Genomic DNA, 22672 nt, shown 5'->3' on the forward strand with positions numbered 1-22672 from the left:
CAAAGTATTATCAACTTTTACTGGCCTTACTTTGTCTGTTATATTTATTCAGTGATATAAGAATGATTAAGAGATACATGTACATGTTTCTTTCATTTTATATCTTACAGGTAGTGCTAGGAACAGTGATCTCCTATGCACTTAACTTAGAAAATACACATGATGTTGTTGTAGTCTCCGATATTCCTACAGGGTAAGGTAGATTCTTTCTGTGTCGTGGAAAAACTTGAAAATGAGTTACACAACTATTTTGCTTTAGTTTTCAACAAAAGATCACGAAAGAGAAATTTTGATAGAATAGTGGTGTAACTGAGTTTTTGAAAATGTAATTATGGTAAAAAGATTATAACTAAAGTGAAATGAGTCTAGAGTGAACACAGCATGGAGGTCTAAAATGTATTTGTTGCATAGATTTTTGAAAAAAGGTGTTCATCATTTGGAGGTGTCATAAAAAGAGGTTTAATGAAAATGGACAATACATGGCTTAATGTTTCTACCTGAAACTCTGATGAAAACAGAATGGAATGCGTAAAAAAGCCAGTTCCTGTTCCAAGAACATTATAATTAGAGAACTGTCTGAATATGCAAGATTGCCATTGGTCAATTTCAAAACTGGGCTTAGAATCAACCAATCAGATTCTGAATTTTTTTAGACTGGTTTGAATACCCAATTCAAAATTATCATCTACTTCTGTTTTATCCAGAAAATGTGTCAGTTACTTGCAAAGACAGAAATTACTACTGCCAAAGTTGTTTGTTGATGCATAACTTAAACACTTTTCGAATTGTTCATTAACACAATGCAAGCTTACAATCTAAGTATTTGAACATTGTATCCTATTTTGTATTTCAGGTTACCAGTACCAAATACAAAATGCTTTACTCGTATTTCTTCGGTAATCTCAGATGCTATAGCATTAGCTATTGTGATATTTGCAATCTCTATCTCCATGGGCAAACTGCTGGCAAAGAAACATGACTATGAGGTGGATGCCAATCAGGTAATACAGTTTACTTCATTTCATAATCTCAGAAGCTATAGCTGTTGTAAGAGGTCATGTAATCCCAGATGTTATAGCATTAGCTGTGATATTTGCGATCTCTGACTCCATTGAAAAATTGCTGGAATATCAACAGGAGTATGAAGTGGATGCCAATGGTTTGCCCAGGCTTCAGACGTTTACAGATATATCACATTCAAATTTTTGTTTAGTTATTTGAGCTCAACTTTTTATCCCCCGCCACGAGTGGTGGGGGTTATAGGAATGGTCTCCGTCTGTCCTTCCTTCCATCCATCCGTCCGTAACATTTTGTGTCCGCTCTGTATCTCCTAAACCCCTTGAAGGATAATCATGAAACTGGGGTCAAATGATCACCTCATCAAGACAATGTGCAGAACCCACAGGTCAGCCATGTCAGCTCAAGGTCGTGGTCACAACTCGAGGTCAAAGGTTTGAGCCATCCATTTTGTGTCCACTCCGTATCTCCTAAAGCCCTGGAAGGATTTTCATGAAACTTGGGTCAAATGTTCACCTCATCAAGACGATGTTCAGAACTCATGAGTTAGCCATGTGGGCTCAAAGTCAAGGTCATGACTCAGGCCTTCCATTTTATGTCCGCTCGGTATCTCCTAAACCTCTTGAAGGAATTTCAGAAAACTTGGGTCAAAGGATCACCTGATAAGATGATGTGCAGAACTCACAAATCAGTCATGTCGGCTTAAGGTCAAGGTCACAAATCAGGGTCAAATGTTTGAGCCTTTCATTTTGTGTCCGCTCTGTATCTCCTAAACCCCTTGAAGGATTTTCATGAAGCTTTGGTCAATTGATCACCTCATCAAGACGATTTGCAGCACTCATGAGTCTGCCATGTTGGCTGAAGGTCAAGGTCACAACTCAAGGTCAAAGGTTTGAGCCTTCCATTTTATGTCTGCCATGTATCTCCTAAACCCCTTGAAGGATTTTAATATGACTTGGCTGTAATTTTTCCCTTAACAAGAATTCAAAATTCACCCCTGCCAGCTTAAGGTCAAGGTTACAACTCAAATGTTTTAATGCTTATCACCTAATACCATCCACCCTTTCACTATCCATAACAGTGGCGGGGAATACAGCTGTCTTTCAGACTGCCTTGTTTTTATTTGATGGGAGAGCCCACTTATAGGTAAATTTGGTTTCTTTTTAATAGATTGGGTTATGACTCACTTGGTGTTTGTGTGGTAGAGTGATTTAAAACTTTACCAGTTACAAGATCATTCTCTATTAGCTCAATATCATACTGAGCATTTGGTCCACCTTCATTGTGAGGATAGAGCATACATTAGTACTTGTTTACAAATATACTGACAGACGTGTAGTCAGTGTGTTATTCTACTAATGGATGAATTATGAAAATTTTATGATCTCTGCACTTGTCACATATTGCAGTTTTTCTTGTCTGAGTCCTTGTTGTCCAATTTACTAGTTCGTCTGGTTAGAGACAAATAGGGCAGAATTAATGATATTAACTTGACAGCTTTGTTAATTAATTGTTATCTGTCATTTAAGCATTTATATTAAATGAAGATACTTAAGTATATAAGAAATATATAATAATATATAATAATTTTCCCATTTGTTCATTTTAATGACTAGAATATATTTTCAGGAACTGATGGCATATGGAATATCAACAGTGGTTTCTTCCTTCCTGTCGTCTGCTGCACCTTCTGCTTCTCTCTCTAGAAGTTTGGTACAGGAAAGAGTTGGAGGCAGAACTCAGGTTAGCACTTACTTAACTCTGTATCATGCAAGCCCCAAAATAAGAACATGTACTTCATTCTTAGTATTTCCTTCCTGTCGTCTGCTGCACCGTCTGCCTCTCTGTCTAGAAGTTTGGTACAGGAAAGAGTTGGAGGCAGAACTTGGGACAAATAAAATATTTTTGCAATTTTTAGCTCGACTATTTGAAGAATAAGTAGAGCTATCCTACTCACCACGGCGTCGGCGTCGGCGTCACACTTTGGTTAAGTTTTTCGTACCAGTCCACTTTTTGACAAAGTCTTTTGAGATAAAGCTTCGAAACTTTCAACACTTGTTTACCATCACCTTGGCCAGTTATAGGCAAGAGCACATAACTCTATCAAGGATTTTGGCTGAATTATGGCCCCTTTTGACTTAGAAATCATGGTTAAGTTTTTTGTACCAGTTCATATTTTGGCAAAGTCTTTTGAGATAAAGCTTTGAAACTTTCAACACTTGTTTACCATCACCGTGTCTAGTTATAGGCAAGAGTACATAACTCCATCAAGGATTTTGGCTGAATTATGGCCCCTTTTGACTTTGAAATCTTGGTTAAGTTTTTCGTACCAGTTCATATTTTGACAAAATCTTTTGAGATAAAGCTTTGAAACTTTCAACACTTGTTTACCATCACCATGTCCAGTTATAGGCAAGAGCACAAAACTCCGTCAAGGATTTTGGCTGAATTATGGCCCATTTTGACTTAGAAATCTTGGTTAAGTTTTACGTACCAGTTCATATTTTTGCAAAGTCTTTTGAGATAAAGCTTTGAAACTTTCAACACTTGTTTACCATCACCATGACTAGTTATAGGCAAATGTACATAACTCCATCAAGGATTTTGGCTGAATTATGGCCCCTTTCTACTTAGAAATCTTGGTTAAGTTTTTCGTACCAGTTCATATTTTGTGTTAAGTGTTTGACATATGGCTTTGAAACTTTTATCACTTATTCAGTATAATAGTCTATATCTGTAGGAAAGAGTACATAACTCTATCATCTATTTTGGCTGAAATAAGGCCCTTTTTGGACTTGGAAGTCTGTTCTGTTTTCATACAAGTCCATGTTTTGTCAAAACTATTTGACATATATCTTTTAAACTTTGAACACTTGTTTATCATTATGATTTCCATCTGTAGGCAAGAGTACATAACTCTGACAACTATTTTGGTTGAATTATGGCCCTTTTTGGACTTTGAAATTGGTTCACACATTGCCGTTTAGTGCAAGACTTATCGAAATCCACAAATACTGGAACATTATCTAATCTATTTTTTTCTTTTGTCTGAATATCTATGTTAATATTTTGACCCCATTCTTCAATCAGTTCTTTGAATAGTCGAGCACGCTGTCATCAGACAGCTCTTGTTGTCCCAGTACTGAAGGTGTCCCTACACTTGGGGAAAATATAATAAGTAGAGATTCCAGGCCGTCAGCCTCCGACACTTGGGAAAAATATAACAGATAGTGATTCCACTCAGTCTCCAAATTCAGCTGTGTCATTGGCCAGTATCAAGACTGAACTCAGAATTAATCAATCAGACGCAAGAGTTTTGAGAGTGGTCACCAAAGTCAGTGTCAGTCTAGCATAAAATTATTTTTAAAAGAATGTCTTTTATATATTCTATTAATTCAACATGTTTGGGCCTCCGTGGCTGAGTTGTTAATGTCACTGACAGAAACATTTGCCTCCCATTGTTTTGTGTTCGAAACCTGGTTTTGGGAAAAGAATTCTATCATGTCAGGAAGCATTATATAGCTGCCTAATGGAAGGATATTGGGTATTACCTGGTCGCCCTCCAGTGCTTGAAAAATTGCGCATAGAGGTACCTAGCATCTTCTACCATCAGACTGCTTGAAGTCATCAGATGACTGTTAAACCCAACAATAAAAATTAAACAAAACAGATATTACCAAGAATTCTTGCTGTGATATATTTCAGGTTGCTGGTTTGGTTTCCTGTTGTCTGCTACTAGTTGTGTTGTTGGCCATAGGACCTTACTTCAGAACATTGCCTAATGTAAGATATAGTATGGTTGAGCTTTATAGCCTTAAACTGTGTTGATTTCAAAACTTTACAACTTTTCAATATTCCCTTTGAAACTAGAAAAGAAACATTTTTATGGTTAAATTTCTTGAGTAAAAGTTCCTTCAACTTGTATTAAACAGCCAGTTAAAAGAGCGACACAGTCTGGCAGTTTAAGGCAGGTGGCTACTTGAGACTAAAAAAAAATGGTAAGGTTAGATTTCCTGGAAGCACAGAGCACCATCAAACACAGCCATAGAGCATGCATCGCAAAGTAGCCCTACAACAAAAAAAAAGCTGTAAGAAAAAATGTAGCAGATGGGTTGCTTTAAAAATCCAAGAAGTACATTTTAATTATATGCAAAATACAAAAATGGGTAAGGGGTAGATAAAAAGGTGGGAGTGTTGGGGAAAGTGGAAAAAAGCAAGGATGAAAATTCAATAGTGAAAGCCACACTCCTAAAATTTAAAAACCCAGTTGACATTAGAACAAATATTCAATCTGGACAGTTAGCTGACAAGCTGATTAAAGCAAGTGGCTATTTAATACAAGTGGCTGCTAAGGCAGTTTATTCTGTATCTTGCATTTAATATATAGTTTAAGAGAATTTTCAGTAGTTACATAAAATATGTTTTCAGAGTGTGTTAGCTTCAATCATCATAGTTGCTCTCAGAGGGATGTTTCTGCAAGTCCTTGACCTTAAAAAACTTTGGCGTGTTTCCAAGATAGATTTTGTAAGTATTCAAATTGATCTAGTGCCTCTTTAAGTAGATATAGATTTTGTAAGTATTCTTATGGATCTTGTGCCTTTTAAGTAGAGAGAATCAGGCCGAAACTACATTAGGCAAGTTCATCCAAATTTTTTCTGTAATGTTGACCAAAGCAAAATGCAGAATGTCTCTGCGATATGAAATATTGAGACAATGTGACTGGAGCACATTTGAAGATAAATTACCATTTGTTCAGTATGCATAGTTCCCATTTATTGAAATGCATGTTTTAGGTGAGAAATGCATGATTGAAATGTGTTAGTATATTTTCCCGTTCATGACCATGGTTCTTATAGTATACCTAGGGGGTAGGGTATAACATGTACAGCGCTTTTTTTTTCTTCTTTCTGGTCTGGCGCCAGTCAACAGTTCTGAACAGCCAGTAGATTTATTGATATGAAAAGGCTCATTCCAGAATTGCTGTTTGACATGAAATAGTATTGATTCCAGATGCATTTGTCAATAAAAGAAGAAATAAATTGCACTTAATGGCCACTTCAAAGAAGGTGTAGAGTCATGGATACTTTGATTGAAAATAATTTAAAAGTTAGTAGTTTGAGTGTGTAATTCACTTACATTACTAGCATCTACTCACGAGAAAACTGAATTGTGGTATTCTTAAACTTTAATGGTAACAAAAAATTAGAGTATGAAAATTGCGTTAGTATAAATGGGATACTTAGAATAAAAATAATTTGGTTTCGCGTATTTTGCAATTTAACATGAAATGTGCAAAGGAGACACATTTTTATTCAACATCTTTAAGTCATAGAAATAAAAAAAATTATGTCCTACTGTTAGTATACATTATAATTGGGAACTTGGTCCTGTGTTATAAACCTGGGTTTGGAGATGAGTCTCAAAGCTCCAGCACCTCAGCCACTATTTCTGAGCATATTTTTTTAGTTCATGGTGAGCTATTGTGATCACGCTGTGTCCGTCGTCCTAGGTTAAAAAATTTGTGTGACGTGTATAATATAGGCTAACATATAAGAAACCTAACTCTGTACTTGTACCTTTACGTCATACAAACAAGCTTGAAGCCTTGTACTCAGGTGAGTGCTTCAGGGTCAGTGACCCTCTTGTTTAGATTAACTAGTGGCAAAGTATCACTCGCCATATGTATATTCAGAAATTATGTACATGTATGTCTTGATTGAATCTGTTTTGCATGAATTTAGGATTCTTTATATAGTTGTTGTTTCCACATACCGGTGAAATTATATTTGATTTTCTCACTATCTGATACAGTGATTTTCCTCACTGTGTGAAACAGAGAATTCCCTTACTTTAAGATGCAGTGAGTTTTTCAAGGTATGGTCCACCTTTATTATCAATAGCAACTGAAACGTTTTGAAAAATAGGTTTATACTACTGAAAGGTTTATACTACTGATAGGTAATCTTTTTATTTTTGGATAGTTTGTGTGGATTGTGGCATTTGTATGTACAGTGCTGCTGGATGTTGACCTTGGCCTTGGTGCTGCTGTCGTCTTCAACCTTCTTACTGTAGTCTGCCGAAGTCAAAGGTAAAGTAGCAGACAGCATTTCATAAAAATCTGTCTTTGTAAAATTGTGTACTGAGTTTTATTTGATGGTGATTTTACATTTGTACATTGGCTTTATTTTGGTAACCATCCAAAAAAGCCAGTCTGGTTACAGAAGTAATTTACATTTACACTAAAAAGCTGTGGAACATATTATGTGTAATGTTCTAAATTAGTTACATAGATAGTTAAAGAGGGTTTTAGTTACTCAGATGTGGTGCATGTCATTTTAAATATATTTCAGGCCGTATGCATGTTTGGTAGGACAGATGCCAGGTACAGATTTATACAGGGATATGAATGTATACCAGGAGGTGAGTTTGTTGAATATTACACTGTTTTTAATAGCACTACAGTGTCTGTACGTTTGTTCCATGGCATGTTAGTTGGTACTTCCTTGCTATTAAACTAGCTTTTATTGGGACGTGTTTGTGTCTGCACTTTAGTTGTGAGAGGACCTGGATTAGAGCTGGAATATTTTAAGTTTGTTACAAAATTAGAACGTTACGAGTTAATGGTATTACAAATATATAAACTCTGTTTGTGGCCATTCACTTTATAACAAAAATATTTTAAAGATATAATTAAATTTTAAGCAAATTTTAAGTGTGGGAAATTAGATTTTAATTGTTGCAGTGAACTTTAAAACCAATAAATCTGCAAGACAAGATGGTTTATTTGGTTATTCAATGAATGAAGGTTTGCCACTCAAACTAGCTTTTGGTAATTACCTACAATACCATTAATAGGCAACTTAACTTTTTTATGGCATTCTTTGAAGAAGTGGCGGTTTATTTTTTGCTCATTATAGGTTGGTTTCTTAGTCTGTAGTTAAAACACTTTGGTTTAAGATCCATAACTACAAAAGACTTTGGCATATGGTAATCAGTCTTCATAGGATGATTGTTTGTAGTCAGTAGATGACCCCTATTATTTTAGAGGTCAGCAGGTCAAAGGTCAAAATTACAGTGATGTTATTTTGGAGGCCACCAAGTCAAAGGTCAAAATTACAGTGACCTCTAGACTGGAATGTTTCTTCTCAACAACTAGAGAATGCTTTGACCAACAACAGTAACACTTTTTAGCTCACCTGTGCCAGAGGCTCATGGTGAGCTATTGTGACCGCTCCATGTCCGTCGTGCGGCTTGCGTCGTGTGTCCGTCAACATTTTCTAAAAAAATCTTCTTCTTGAAAACCACTGGGCAGAATTACACAAAACTTCACAGGAATGATAGTTGGGTGGCCCCCTTCCAAAATTTTTCAAAGAATTGAATTCCATGCAGAACTCTGGTTGCCATGGCAGCCGAAAGGAAAAACTTAAAAAATCTTCTTGTCCAAAATCACAGGGCCTAGGGCTTTGATATCTGGTGTGTAGCATCATCTAGTGGTCTTCTACCAAAATTTCAAATCATCCCCCTAGGGTCAAATATGGCCCTGCCCCGGAGGTCACATGGTTTATATAGACTTATATAGGGAAAACTTTGAAAATCTTCTTGTACAAAACCACATGGCCTAGGGCTTTGATATTTGGTATGTAGCATCATCTAGTGGTCCTCTACCAAAATTATTTAAATTATCCCCCTAGGTCAAATATGGCCCCGCCCTGGGGGTCACATGGTTTATATAGACTTATATAGGGAAAACTTTGAAAATCTTCTTGTACAAAACTACATGGCCTAGGGTTTTGATATTTGGTATGTAGCATCATCTAGTGGTCCTCTACCAAAATTATTCAAATTATCCCTCTAGGGTCAAATGTGGCCCCGCCCCAGGGGTCCCAAGTTTTACATAGACTTATGTATGAATTTTTTTTTAAAAATCTTCTTGTCTGAAACCACAACACTTAGACCTTTGATATTTGGTTTGTAGCATTGTCTTATGGTCCTGAACCAAAATTATTCAGATTGTACCCCTGGGGTGAAAAGAGGCCCTGCCCTGGGGATCCTAAATTTTATATAGACTTATATAGGAAAAATCTTCTTGTCTGCAACCATACGACCTATGCTTTTGATATTTGGCATTATGCATTGTCTAGTAGTCCACTACCAAAATTGTTGAAATTATGCCCCTGGGGTTAAAAGAGGCCCCGCCCTGGGTTCACTTAGTAACAATGTGAGTTATATAGGACAAAAATACTTAAAAAATCATTTGATCCTATTTCCAAGACTGTTTTATTATAATTACCTGATATGATGTCACTTGACTGTGACCTTGACCTACTGACCTACTTTCTTGTTTTTTAAGATACAGCCTTGAAATTTTGATAACAGTTTTGCACACCAATCGTATAACTGAATTTCATTGACCATGAATGTGACCTACTGACTTTCTTAATATTTTATCATCAGTTTGATCTTTGAAACATGTAGCTCATATTACTCAGGTGAGCGATCCAGGGTCATCATGACCCTCTTGTTATTTTATGCTAACTAATGAAATACTATGTTTCGTTAGTGAGATATAATCCATATCACTCACTGTAGGCCTATAGTTTTGCCGATCTACTTGTACATTGTGTATAAATTTCAAATTATTTGCTTAAAACAGGATGAAAATCGTAGTCGCACTTTGTTCTTTATAGTATATTTCTCGATTCAAATTATTTTACTTAATGAGAATTTCATAATGTTGTGCAACAAGAAATAAAACAAAATGAAACTTTATGTTGTGTGTGTCTTTCTAACTTCACAACACGTCTGACGTCATGTTCTTTTACGTGAGTGTTTCCCTTGCTGAGATTAAAATTTGTTGCAAAATGCATATCTCAACGTAATTTAAGCATGAAATAAAAAGAAAATTTGTTTGTTTTTCGTGAATATGATATATTTCTTTATTTCCTCCAATGACGAATAGCATATGAATCATACAATACAATTAAATACAAATAAGAGAACAATATATACAAAATATATGTACATGTGAACAACAAATGCATTTGAGATATAATATTCCATAATTACATGCTGAAAAAGACCTATATATAACAATTTCGTCAGCAAAATTAAATTATTCTTATTCACTCAGTTTATGAAATTGAGCATACATAAATGGAAAGGAAAAAAAAATCTTGTAGAATGGAGAAGACATGTAAGTATTAAACTAAGGTTTGCCTAATACTAGAACGATATTGATATATAAATTTATTTTGATGTAAATAACAGTGAGCGATCGATCTCAGCCGAAAATATAACACACTCACCTCAAAGTGAGCAAATGTTACATTTTCACTCACGTTGCGTGCTCATGAAAACATTTGACATTTTCTCACTTCCATATTCACGAAAAACAAACAAATATCCTCTATATATTGTAATGGAATTCTCCCTTACAAAATGAACGTCATGAAATTATGTGACAAATAAACATTTAGCATACAAGTAACTGCTGAACTAGAGTAATTTAACTTAATACAAGGACTGTTTTCAATATTTAAAGTGTTTATATACGTCATACCTAAGTAACTTTCCTTCAAATGGACTGTTTCCTACAAAGATTCTTCATAAAAATTAGAATGTCATCATTGTTGACATTTCTCCTTGTGAGAGAGTACTCTACATTAGGATACGTAACTCTTGTCATAATTAGTACAGGAGGCAGATGGTTCTTCTAACGAATAAATTAATTACTCCCCGACACGTACAGGAAGAGATTTTTACCACATCAGACTATCTACAGACGTATTGGAACATTTCTGACGATGCTGCCTTGTGCCATTTGCGGTATTTAAAAATGGCGGACACGGAACTTTGGACTACTTCTACCTTTTTAGGGTCCGGCTTTTCGTGAATGTATCTTTGTTATGAATGAAACTTTTAGGGATTCATATTTATGCTTAAATAACTTAAAGCCTGATGTAAGCCGGATATTTCACATCAATTCTAACATTTTACTATGTATGTACTATATATTGTTAGCGTAACAAATTTCGTCTACATGTATCACTACGCTCAGCGTATAATGCTCCGGCTTTTTGTCGATATGTTATTTCATAATGTATATCATGTATAATTATGTGGCTTTTCTTTTAAGCCGTGCTTGTAGTACTCGAGCCTGAAATGTAATGCACTTTTATTGTTCTCATTGTTAATTGTTGCTTTGGGCGTATCACATTACCTAGTCTTAAGCCGGGATTTTCATTGGTCAAAGCCGTTGCCATTGGCACTCCAAAGGCTATAAATACGGGCGTCTGCGTTCAGTCGGTATCTTCTTCTCAACCGTAAAACCTTGAGAAGTAAAACTCACAGACGAGACATTTCTATTCAGAAATACATATTCTATTAAGAAATACATAAAAAGCTCTTTAGCAAGGTAAAAGAAACACTTATTAGGCAGTCTTAACTTTATTTTAAAGAGCAGAAAGTCAAATTCATAGAATAGGCACTTTTAGCCTTACAGAACAACAACAACAACAACAATATTATGAAGTAAATACAAAACCATGTGAAACCGAACCTTGCAGTATGCCTAGTCTGAACTACCACGTTATGGCAGAACCAAAGAGATGCATTGGTCTGCGTAATTCTACTTATATTCACATATTATAATGCTTTGTACTGATGTAGATTCTATATATAACTGCTTTGACTGAAGAAGATCCCATTGCATAGGCCTAGGTCCTCCATTGTTAATCTATGACGATGTATTTATTTCTCCGGTGTAATATCATTTCTACGATGCCATATTGTCAACTTCTGGAACGTACTTTTGTGTTATGTTTACAAGCGTTACACGATTATTATGATGTCGCAATATTAAAGAGCTATTTTTAACCGTTCATCCGAGTTCCTGTGGTAATTTGAAGGTATTGATGTAAACCAGAAAGGAGTACCTGTATATATGCACTTCATCTAAACTGATGGTGATGTATGTATACTGGTTATCATTATGGTCCGATATCCTGACTAGATAGGACCGAAAAGGTATTCCCAAGGTATATGATATATATATTGACGCATCTACAGAGATTGTCCAATATCGACGCATCCAAAGAGGTTGTCCCAGGTATATATTTCAACGCATCTGGTGTTAATCGCAACATACACTTGTATTTGCATGCTTTATCAAGGGTAGATGTTGATGTGCAAATACCAGTTATTACTAAATAGATCGGTATCCTGATTAATAAGGATGTGCAACTACCCAGGGGGTAGGTCCTTACAATATCATATTGTTTTGAGGATCAGTAGATAAAAAGTCAGATTTGGATTTTTTCTCTTTCTAGGATTAAGGTACATGATTCAGTAAGATTTTTGTCCCCTTAAGTTGTGTTGAACTCGCATTGAAAAAAGTTGAATTATTGCATGATAATGCACATTTTCTCATTTTCAGGCAAGGGAAGTACCAGGAGTTAAGATATTCAGGTTTGAGCATTCCTTATTCTTTGTGAACACTGAACACTTTAGAACACTTCTCTACAAGAACACAATTAACCCAAGAACACTCAGAATTGCTCAGAAGAAGAGAGAAGCAAAAATGGAGAAAATGAAGAAAAAGGTGAGCTGATAATGTCAGACTTTTTAAAGATGTTTATAAGATTAGTGTATAGCAAAACTTTCAGTTTCAAGCAATAATACATTGTTCAAGATTGAAAAACTTTGTAAATTTTAAAGTTAAAAAATAGTACAAAATATATCTGCAGATGTATTAGTAAGTTTATTCGTAAGCGTAACCCATCTCAAATAGAGCAAATCAAATTAAAATTTTGTTGAACTCAAAAGAAATAGAATAAATTGATATTGATTTAGAAAAAAGTATAACAAGATTTAACAACATTCAACAAAGCCTATATGTCTGGTGTGTATTTAACTATATGTGTAAGAAGCTAAACCTTCTGTTATGTATCTCAAAATGTATGTAAACTACAAAATGTGAAAACAATTTGTTCAAATGAAATTAACTCTGAACCTAAAGTTAAATGTAAGTCATTGGTTTGAATCCTAGGGAGAGCAGAATCGGTCTTCGTAAGTTCCAGAACCAGTCATCAAGTTATAATGATTAAGTTATAAATGTTTCTCTACGATTAGTATTAATTTATTATTGTTATTCTTCATGTTTACTGTTGTGTGCCAATTTTTAGGATCTGGTTATTGTTGGAGAAGAGGTACCAGATGTTACAATACCAGCTGATGCATTTGACATGGAGATAGATAGTTCTGGATCAGTGAAGATCCCCATTGAAATGAAACCTAAAGCTCCATTAGATGTGGACTTTCATACTATCATTTTTGACTGTTCTCCGTGGAGTTTTGTGGATTCTATGGGTGTTAAAGTTCTTTCTTCAGTGAGTTGAAATTTGAGAATTAACATTTTCCTAGAAGAGGCCCATCTCCAGGTTTATCTCCAAATTTGCAAATGCTTTCTTTAGATAGAAAGATGAAATAAAGTGATTTTTTGTGTTTTAGATACTAGTTATGTATAAGACACCATTGTCATTGATAAAATAAGTATAAAAGCCCTTAAAATTATTAGCTGTCCAAAAAAAATAGAATTTTAGTTGCACTCTATAAAATACATATTAAAGTATCAGTTTAAATAATATTTGTACATCATTTTCAGTTCTAAAATATTTGAAATTTTGATGTTCACCAAGGAGCATGCTCTGTGAAGAAAAAACCCACCCCTTAAAGGTTGGCAGTATTGTTGCCATAGATAAAGCTACATTATTGTGACTTTTGAACACAGATGACATAACTCTTATTTTTTGCCTGTTTTAAATTTTCACTTTATTCAGAGCAATATTTCTTAAGTTTCCTAGTGCAGAAATATTTGAAACTGATGAAGCCCAATGTATATACATTAGCAAATTGAAATCCCAGTGTTTTACAAGCAAGTCCTTGCATCCACAACATGAACTATTATGATATTTCAGGTGATTGGAGAATATAAAGCAGTTGGAGTTAAAGTTATATTGGCAAACTGCAAAGGTAAGATATGGTATTGTTCAACTAAAATGATCTTTGATACACCTTTTTCAAAAACAGCTATTGGGATCAAGTGTTGAGACATGCAATTTATTGAAGGACACACTTTTGTACATCCTAGAAATATACAATGTCCACCTCTGACTGATGTAAGGAAATTGTTAGTTACTTGTGGAGGAACAAGTCATTACTGGTACAGGTATTAGGAACACTAGTTAGATTTAACTGACAGCCATTTAAGAACTGAAACAGCATTAAACCCAACCAAACAACTTGTGTATTAATATATGGATTTTTTGTACCTTTTCTTTGATGTTTTATTGATACATTTTAATTTACAGCTGGAATAAGAGAGATGTTCCAGAAAACAAAGTTTTACGACACCTTGGACCATTCCAATATATATGTTTCCCTACATGATGCCGTGATACAAGCCCTACACCTTGAAACTCCTCCTCTCTCAATACAGGTAAGAATATACGTTTGATCTAGTATATATGTTTACCTACATGATGCTGTAATAGAAGCCCTACACCTTGAAACTCCTCCTCTCTCAATACAGGTAAGAATATACCTTGGATCTAGTATATATGTTTACCTACATGATGCCGTGATACAAGCCCTACACCTTGAAACTCCTCCTCTCTCAATACAGGTAAGAATATACCTTGGATCTAGTATATATGTTTACCTACATGATGCCATGATACAAGCCCTACACCTTGAAACTCCTCCTCTCTCAATACAGGTAAGAATATACCTTGGATCTAGTATATATGTTTACCTACATGATGCCATGATACAAGCCCTACACCTTGAAACTCCTCCTCTCTCAATACAGGTAAGAATATACCTTGGATCTAGTATATATGTTTACCTACATGATGCTGTTATACAAGCATTAGATCTTGAAACACATGTCAGGTAAGAATATGCCTTGGACCTTGCCAATATAATAGGGTTAATATACAGTAGCTCAATCTGAGATGCTGTATTCGGCTCGAGTGGATTTTGCCAGATCGGGTGTGATCCGTCCTTGCAAAATCCAGGAGAGCCAAATACAAAATCCCAGATCTAGCTACTGTTGTAATGACCCATTTATTATATACCTCCGCCACTTTGGGGGGCATATAGATTTGCCCTTGTCCGTCCTTCCGTCCGAGAATGTGTCGCGCCTAGCTCCAAAAGTATTTGAGATGAGTCACAACACTTTACAGGAATGTTGGTCACCATGTGTAGTTGTGCACCTGGGGTTTTGCGTCCAGATTCATTCAGTCGTGTAGGAGTTATGGCCCCTGACTTTGTAAAAATTTGTCATTTTAGTGTTGTGTCGCGCCTAGCTCCAAAAGTATTTGACCTAGAGTCACCAAAGTTTACAGGAATGTTGGGCAGCATGTGCAGTTGTGCACCTGGGGTTTCGCGTCTGGATTCATTGAGTAGTGTAGGAGTTATGGCCCCTGACTTAGTTAAAAATTGGTCATTTTAATGTTGTGTCGCGCGTAGCTCCAAAAGTATTTGACCTAGAGTCTCCAAAGTTTACAGTAATGTTGGTCAGCATGTGCAGTTGTGCACCTAGGGTTTCGCATCCAGATTCATTCAGTATTGTAGGAGTTATGGCCCCTGACCTATGTCATGAAGTGGGGGCATCTGTGTCCCATAGACACATTTCTAGTTGTTTGTTTATTTGTAATTGAACGAAATCTTAAATGTTTGTTGATGTTAGAATGAAAATGTGTGCGCTATTTATATAACTGTGTCAGCTCATGCATATTTATGAAAGTAGTCCGGCAAGATACAATATGGGAGGTACAATACGGGATTTTGGAAGGTACAATACAGGACGTTTTTCAGCCTGTTCGTATTTCCTTGTGAAATGCAAGCTCTATTTTTGACAGAATTTATATAGGTATATAATAAAGTGGGGTTATCACAAGTGTAACTTTATCTGCAATGTTTTGTTCATCTTGAGTGGATTTTGCCAGGCCGGGATTCTACAAGGCACTTGCGTCGAGTGTGATCTATTCTGGCAAAATACATGAGTGCTGAATGTATCATTGCATAATATAATGTTATATAATATTATAATCAATTTATACTGATCCTATTTCAAGTGTTATATCAGACAAAATTGACGAGAATTTTAGATAACACTGAAAACTTGTGAGCTTTTTGAAGCATGGAAAATCGAGACAGCGTCATTACATCATTGTTGATTGAAAAAAAATTTCTTATCCAATGGGAGATAAATTTGGGGTTTTGTGTTTGTTAGTAAAGTGCATGCTGCATTTGAAACAGAAAATTCTTAGGTATATAATGATAATGCTATAATACATCCTACATCTTTAAACTCCTCCTATACAGTACAGGTAAGAATATACCTTTGACAGCTATGATATATAAGTTCCCTTACATGATGCTGTTATACAGTACAGAGTTTATAATTTCCAGGCTGATACATCAGAACATGGCGCAAGTATGGCAGACAAGGACGACTCAGTCGAGGACTACAATCTCGATTTTATTGATGATGAGTCGGTTAAAGGGAAAAGGGTGAGAAAATATTACTAATTTCTGTCTCGTAACTATGATCTTAATAGTAACATTTCTTGTGAACCATGTAGGGTCGTAGGCTGTAAAATTGTATTAGGAGACCAGTCTCAAAATCAAGCATCTGATTGGTTGTTGCTGAGCACAAATTTGAAATTGACCAGTGGCAAGGCAGCATTCGTAGACTGGTCTCCAAATTTAGTTTCATAACCTTTGACCCAGGCCCCTTTAAAGAGTATGAGTTCTAACTCAAGTTTTACTTACCTTTACAGTTTGACCAGCCCCCAGGTTAGTTAGCTCATTAGGTTAAGCATAAGACTTATCTTTTCTGATGATTGGCTGAACACAAAATGTTTTAAAGGTCAACCTTTAACTCATGTAGGGAAGTTGTCAGTTACTGGTTTAAGAACCGGTTAATACTGGTATAGCATCCAAAACATTTGGTTGAGTTAGCTGGCTGCCATATGTAACAGAAAACCTTTGAAAACTGGCATTAGACCAAACAAAGAAAATTTAGCCATCTGCAGTTTTAATAATGCCCCTTGATGTGAATCAGCTGTGTTGTTCGATACCGCTTATATAACACATTTCAGCTAAACATTGATCTGATCTAAGCTTTATTCTGTCATAGGATGAGTTGTCCTGAAAGTGAAAATAAGTGATTTCGCATTTTTAAGTCTCAGTATATTTTTATTCTATTTCAGAAGCAGGGATCTAAAAGCAGCTCAACCAAAGCATGATAAACTATATTATATATCAGTAATGTACATGACAATACAAGTGATTCAGGAGGAATGTGTAGAATTTTGCACTAGATGTACAATAGAATTAAAAGTCTTTAGAACAGCACAGCATCTGGTTGCTAAGGAAACCTTGTTGGTGAGGTAACTTTGTGGCTGTGGAGATCTGGTTGTTAAGGAGAATATGTGTCAAAAACAAAACTATTCCAAAATGTTGTGGACATTTATGATTTATAAGTTTTAAAGCAATAATGTGGAGAAAACAAGCTATATATCTCAATACTTTATTGTCTGTGAAATATGTAGATACGGAATAATTTGTGGTGAAGTTTCCAGAATTGTTGTTGCATGTTCACTGTAATGGCACTGCAACCAATATATTTATATATATATATGTAAGTGAAAGATCTCAAAATATTTATAGTCATCAGTACTTTTTTAAACTGTGAAATTATCAAATTTCTCTTGCATAAAATTTTGTGATTTGACTAAGAGACATGAATTGGCGGAGTTTAAATTTTAAGATCAAATTAATGGAAAATTTGCTCTTTCATCAGATTTTAGTTTTGTGGATTAACATAACCATGAACCTCACGAAAATTATTCCCCTTCAAATATCAATAATTTGACAGTATTTGCATTAACCAGAATGTTGACACATGTAACCATGTATATCAAACAGTGCAGGTGAAAATTAAATCAAAGTAATGTGAGATTGTATGACTGGAGAATTTAATCAGGGATATATGTTGATTGTGTGTTGTTTTTACTATCTGTGGCTGTATTGCCTGTGTTACTGACTTGATTCGGCAGAACTTACCTCTAATGTTTGTGGTAAATAAGTATTTTTGTAGGTTTGTCACTTTGAATGGAGACTAGATATTGCCTGTTGTAAAGTACTGGTCAGAAGTAACAATTTCAGCAGAAGAAACAAACTGTACTGTAAAACCGGAAATGTTCGCGAGGGTTTAATTTTCGCTATATTGACGAGGCCTTTTATCTCGCCAAAATTAATCCTCACCTAAATATTCACCATTAGTATAATTCAAATTCAAGTAGGATACCATTTTTACAATTTGGCGAATATTAAACCTCAAGAACATACTCAAAATTTCAAACTCGCGAATTTTTTACCCAGCGAAAATATGTGATTTTACAGTATTTAACTTGAGAGTCAAAATGAGTGGAATCGCATCATTAATTGAATATGTTGCTCAGTAAAGTCATTAGAATTGGATGATACACATGGGATGTACAGTGTAGTCTGAATTAATCATTTGGCAGTAGATTGATACATTTATTTTCCTGCTTTTAGTCATTCCCTGTAGTGCCTGATCTTGTTTTTACTTCATGTATGTAAACTATATTCATAAGGTACATTCATATGGTGCAAAGTCATTATATTATTTATTGTGTATGTTAAATGTTCAGCTGAGTCATAGGTCATCAGAGGATTTCTTTATTTTCCTTTTTGAATGATTTCTCATATTTCTGAACTTGAAGACCTATTTTTTTTCTAAAATTCAGTTCCTTTTGTTCTATATTTTTGGTTGTTAAAGGTTATCTTCATTAGAGAATGGCAAATCTTCTTTTTGCTATGTTCTCTTTGTTTGCCCCACAAAGTAAATGAAGTTTTTTATTTAATACAAGATAACTTTAACAATTATTTTACCTTTCAATCTAAAATTTTACTTTTTTTTAATAACATCAGCCCAGTCTGGTCAATTTATACCCCTTTTAGGGAAGTCTGGACTTTTTTAAAAAGACCATTAAAATGATTGTATTTTTGGTGAATAGATACATTTTTTGAAAAGTTTCCTATATTTTTAATAAAAATCGTTAAGGAGGACCTCTGTGACCAAGAGGTTAAGGTTGCTGGCTTGAATCAGTTGTCCATCATTGCTGGGAGTTTGCAACCTTGGTTGATGTGTGGAACTCTTTCATGTTGCGAAGCTTTTCATAGACCTTACCGAAGGTTGTTGTTTCTGCCCATGTGCCTGCCCATGCCATAAAATAGTGCCAGAAGGGGCACCTGGGGTCTTCATCCACCATCAAAACCTTGAAAGTAGCTATATGACCCAAAACAATTTTCAGTGTGAAGTTAAACCCAACAAACCCTATGACTTTAATAAAAATTCCTATATTTCTACCTGTATTTTTGGAAGAAGTGGTTGATGACCAGAAAATAGGATTGTTTTAGTGTATTTTACTATCTGATTTTTATTTTCGTTGAAGTACTAGCATTTTGAGCATGTTTGATAGTCAAATACTGTTTTTAATTGTTTTAATGTGAAAATGGTAAAAAGAATCAACAAAATGTCTTTTTTTTCTACAGCCCATTTAAATGAGGATGAAATATTTGATAATCAAAAATTGATTTGAGATGAAGTTTGGAAATTCTTGTGAAACTGATAATGCTAAATACTCTGTTTTTTATTTACAGAAAATATTAGAGGTACAGATTGAGCTTTGTTCTGACTTTAAACAATGGTTGTCTTGCCCTTAAAAACCCTCTGCAGATAATGCTGTAATTCAGTTAAAGATTGTTAAAAATAATTACATACAATACCATACTATATCTTACATTTCAAACCCGCCCGCTTAGCTCAGTAGGGAGAGTGTCGGTCTACGGATCGCGGGGTCGCGAGTTCGATCCTCGGGTGGGGCGAATGTTCTCTGTGACTATTTGATAAACGACATTGTGTCTGAAATCATTAGTCCTCCACCTCTGATTCATGTGGGGAAGTTGACAGTTACTTGCGGAGAACACTCAACAGGTTTGTACTGGTACAGAATCCAGGAACACTGGTTAGGTTAACTGTCCGCCGTTACATGACTGAAATACTGTTGAAAAACGGCGTTAAACTCAAAACAAACAAAACTTACACATTTCATTTCCCTTCAAGCATCTATCACAATATATGTTTGATTTCCATTTATGCTTTCAAGTTTTATTTTACATTTTATTTTATAGACGTAAACATCATGTTCACCAGTTTTAGAATCTGTGGTAGTCTTTAAGTTACTTTTTAGCTTGACTTTTTGAAGAAAATGTAGAGCTATTGCACTCGCCCCAGCGTTGGCATCAGCGTTGCTGTCGCCGTTGGTTAAAATTTTTGATCGAGTCAAATATCTCTGTTACTATCAGAACTATTGACTTGAAACTTAAAAAAGTTATCCACTATCACAGTCTACACCAGAAGAAACAATCCCCGTAACTCTGATTGAATTTTGACAGATTTATGCCCCTTTTTAACTTTGAATTTTTTTGTTAAAGTTTTGATAGAGTCAGATATCTCCGTTTCTATCAAAGCTTTTGACTTGAAACTTAACATATTTATTTTCTATCAAAGTCTACACAAGGAGAAACAACCCCCATAACACTGATACCCCTATAACACTGATATGAATGTTGACAGAGTTGTGCCCCTTTTTAACTTAGAATTTTTTGGTTAAAGTTTTATGTAACGTCCAATATCTCTGTTATTATCAAAGCTATTGACTTGAAACTTAAAGTAGTTATTTACTATACACCATATTTATTCCCATAACTCTGATTAGAATTTTGACAGATTGATGCCTTTTACTGGCAAAGCTCTAATTCAGAGTCAGGAACTGAGAGTGTGCTGTCCTACAGACAGCTCTTGTTTACAAAAGAAAGCTTCTGTTATTGTATATCTGTAAATAAGTTTTATTCAGTAAAAAAACTTGAAAATTGACAGATTCAGTTTTAAACAAAAAATGTGTACAGTTCAAAAGTAATACCGGTATTTTTGCTGGTATTGTTGTCTTGATTTTTCAGAACAAAAAGAAATTTAAGCCTTTTATTTGATCTCACTTGGTTTAAGTGCCATATAGATGATATTTTAGTTAATTTTATAGATTGTAAACAAATAATTTTCTGAACAGTGGTTTTCCAGTGATAAGGATGAGAAAGAAGGGGGAGATGTTAATCTGAAACCACACTGAGGTCATAACTGTATCTCTTTGTATGATGCCAAGATCCTATGTTTTAAAACTGAGTTTGAAAACCAGTCTCAGTACTCGAGCATTTGATTGGTTGTTTTTGAGCATAGATTTCAAATTGACCAATGGCAAGGCTTCTGTCAGAGACTGGTACTCTCAAAAGTCAGTTATGTAACATTGGGACCAGTACTGTTTTTTTTTCTGAGGAAGAAGGCTCAAAGTGATTAAAACAAGTGTTAAGTTTTCTTCTCGATCAAGGTAAAATAAATTGCAGTACATTGTACTAACAGTTAGCAGCTAGTCGATCCCTTGCTTGACCCATATATATATATATATATATATATATGAACCTACATTGTGCATAAACAGGAAAAACTGTCTTTAAAATACATATTTTACTAACTAGTATGCAAAATTTACTTTTTTGTTTTCTTTATGTATGCAAATATTACCAAAGTTTTTAATAAAAAATTCTCATTCAAAATGTAGAAAAAAATCTTATCGATACGTTTTGAATGTGTTTTACAAACAGGCCAAATCAAATTACCAAAAGGGATAAAAAGATGAAAATTGTCACACATTTTTTTTTTGTACATTGTAGTTGTATTTAATGTTTTGTTGTAAATAGTCGTCAAGACATGCACTATAGATCAAAGCTCTATCATACAGACACAGAAGATATGTACATTTTGTATCAGTTTTGGACATGTTTATTGTTACAGATATATAAAGTGTTTTTATACCTGGCTTTTGTTTGACTTTTGAAATACAACAATCCGCCACACTCCCTTCCTGCCCCGCAAGGACAAATATCCGACTGGAAAACCCACATTCTAAGTACAAAACCCTCCAAACTGCATCCAAATGGCAGTGTATGTGTATATGTATGCCAACATGATTGACATATAATAGAAATATAATGATAGTGAAACATATAGACGATGAAGACTAACAGATAAAAGAACAACACGGTACCGCCTTGGAATGGAGAGTGGAAGAAAAGTGGGGAGATTAAACCGATAAATGGTGAATGAAACCTCACTTATTACCCGTCATGTTCCAAAGTGTAAATAAAACTCTGAAATACATTACTGTCAAAAACAATCTTTCATTATGTTACTAGTATTGTTGATTTGTTTGTCTGTTAATCACCCGCCACTAGTGACTCTGTCCATAACATTTTGTGTCCACTCTGTATCTCCTATCTCCCTTGAAGGATTTTCATGAAACTTTGGTCAAATAATCACCTCATCAAGATGATGTGCATGAGTCAGCCGTGTCGGCTCAAGGTCAAGGTCACAACTCGAGGTCAAAGGTTTGAGCCTTTCATTTTGTGTCTGCTCTGTATTTCCTTAACCCCATGAATGATTTTCATG

At 34.9% G+C, this 22672-nt stretch overlaps 1 protein-coding gene across 6 annotated transcripts in view; it reads left to right on the forward strand.

The window, feature by feature from the left end:
* The window catches only part of LOC123529777 (prestin-like), an 87559-nt gene extending 65517 nt beyond the window's left edge, over positions 1 to 22042 (forward strand). For all 6 annotated transcript variants that reach the window (XM_045310297.2, XM_045310299.2, XM_045310300.2 and 3 more), the window contains 13 exons: positions 111 to 193; positions 854 to 1001; positions 2647 to 2760; positions 4723 to 4800; positions 5446 to 5541; positions 6999 to 7105; positions 7368 to 7437; positions 12452 to 12616; positions 13200 to 13403; positions 13992 to 14046; positions 14385 to 14512; positions 16492 to 16593; positions 17295 to 22042. In XM_045310297.2, coding sequence (XP_045166232.2) covers positions 111 to 193; positions 854 to 1001; positions 2647 to 2760; positions 4723 to 4800; positions 5446 to 5541; positions 6999 to 7105; positions 7368 to 7437; positions 12452 to 12616; positions 13200 to 13403; positions 13992 to 14046; positions 14385 to 14512; positions 16492 to 16593; positions 17295 to 17330 — 1386 coding nt within the window. In that variant the 3' untranslated portion in view covers positions 17331 to 22042. The remainder of the gene's footprint in view (positions 1 to 110; positions 194 to 853; positions 1002 to 2646; positions 2761 to 4722; positions 4801 to 5445; positions 5542 to 6998; positions 7106 to 7367; positions 7438 to 12451; positions 12617 to 13199; positions 13404 to 13991; positions 14047 to 14384; positions 14513 to 16491; positions 16594 to 17294) is intronic.
* The last annotated feature ends 630 nt before the right edge of the window (positions 22043 to 22672 follow it).

This window comes from Mercenaria mercenaria, chromosome 13 (assembly GCF_021730395.1).
Source record: "Mercenaria mercenaria strain notata chromosome 13, MADL_Memer_1, whole genome shotgun sequence".
Classification (NCBI taxonomy): domain Eukaryota; kingdom Metazoa; phylum Mollusca; class Bivalvia; order Venerida; family Veneridae; genus Mercenaria; species Mercenaria mercenaria.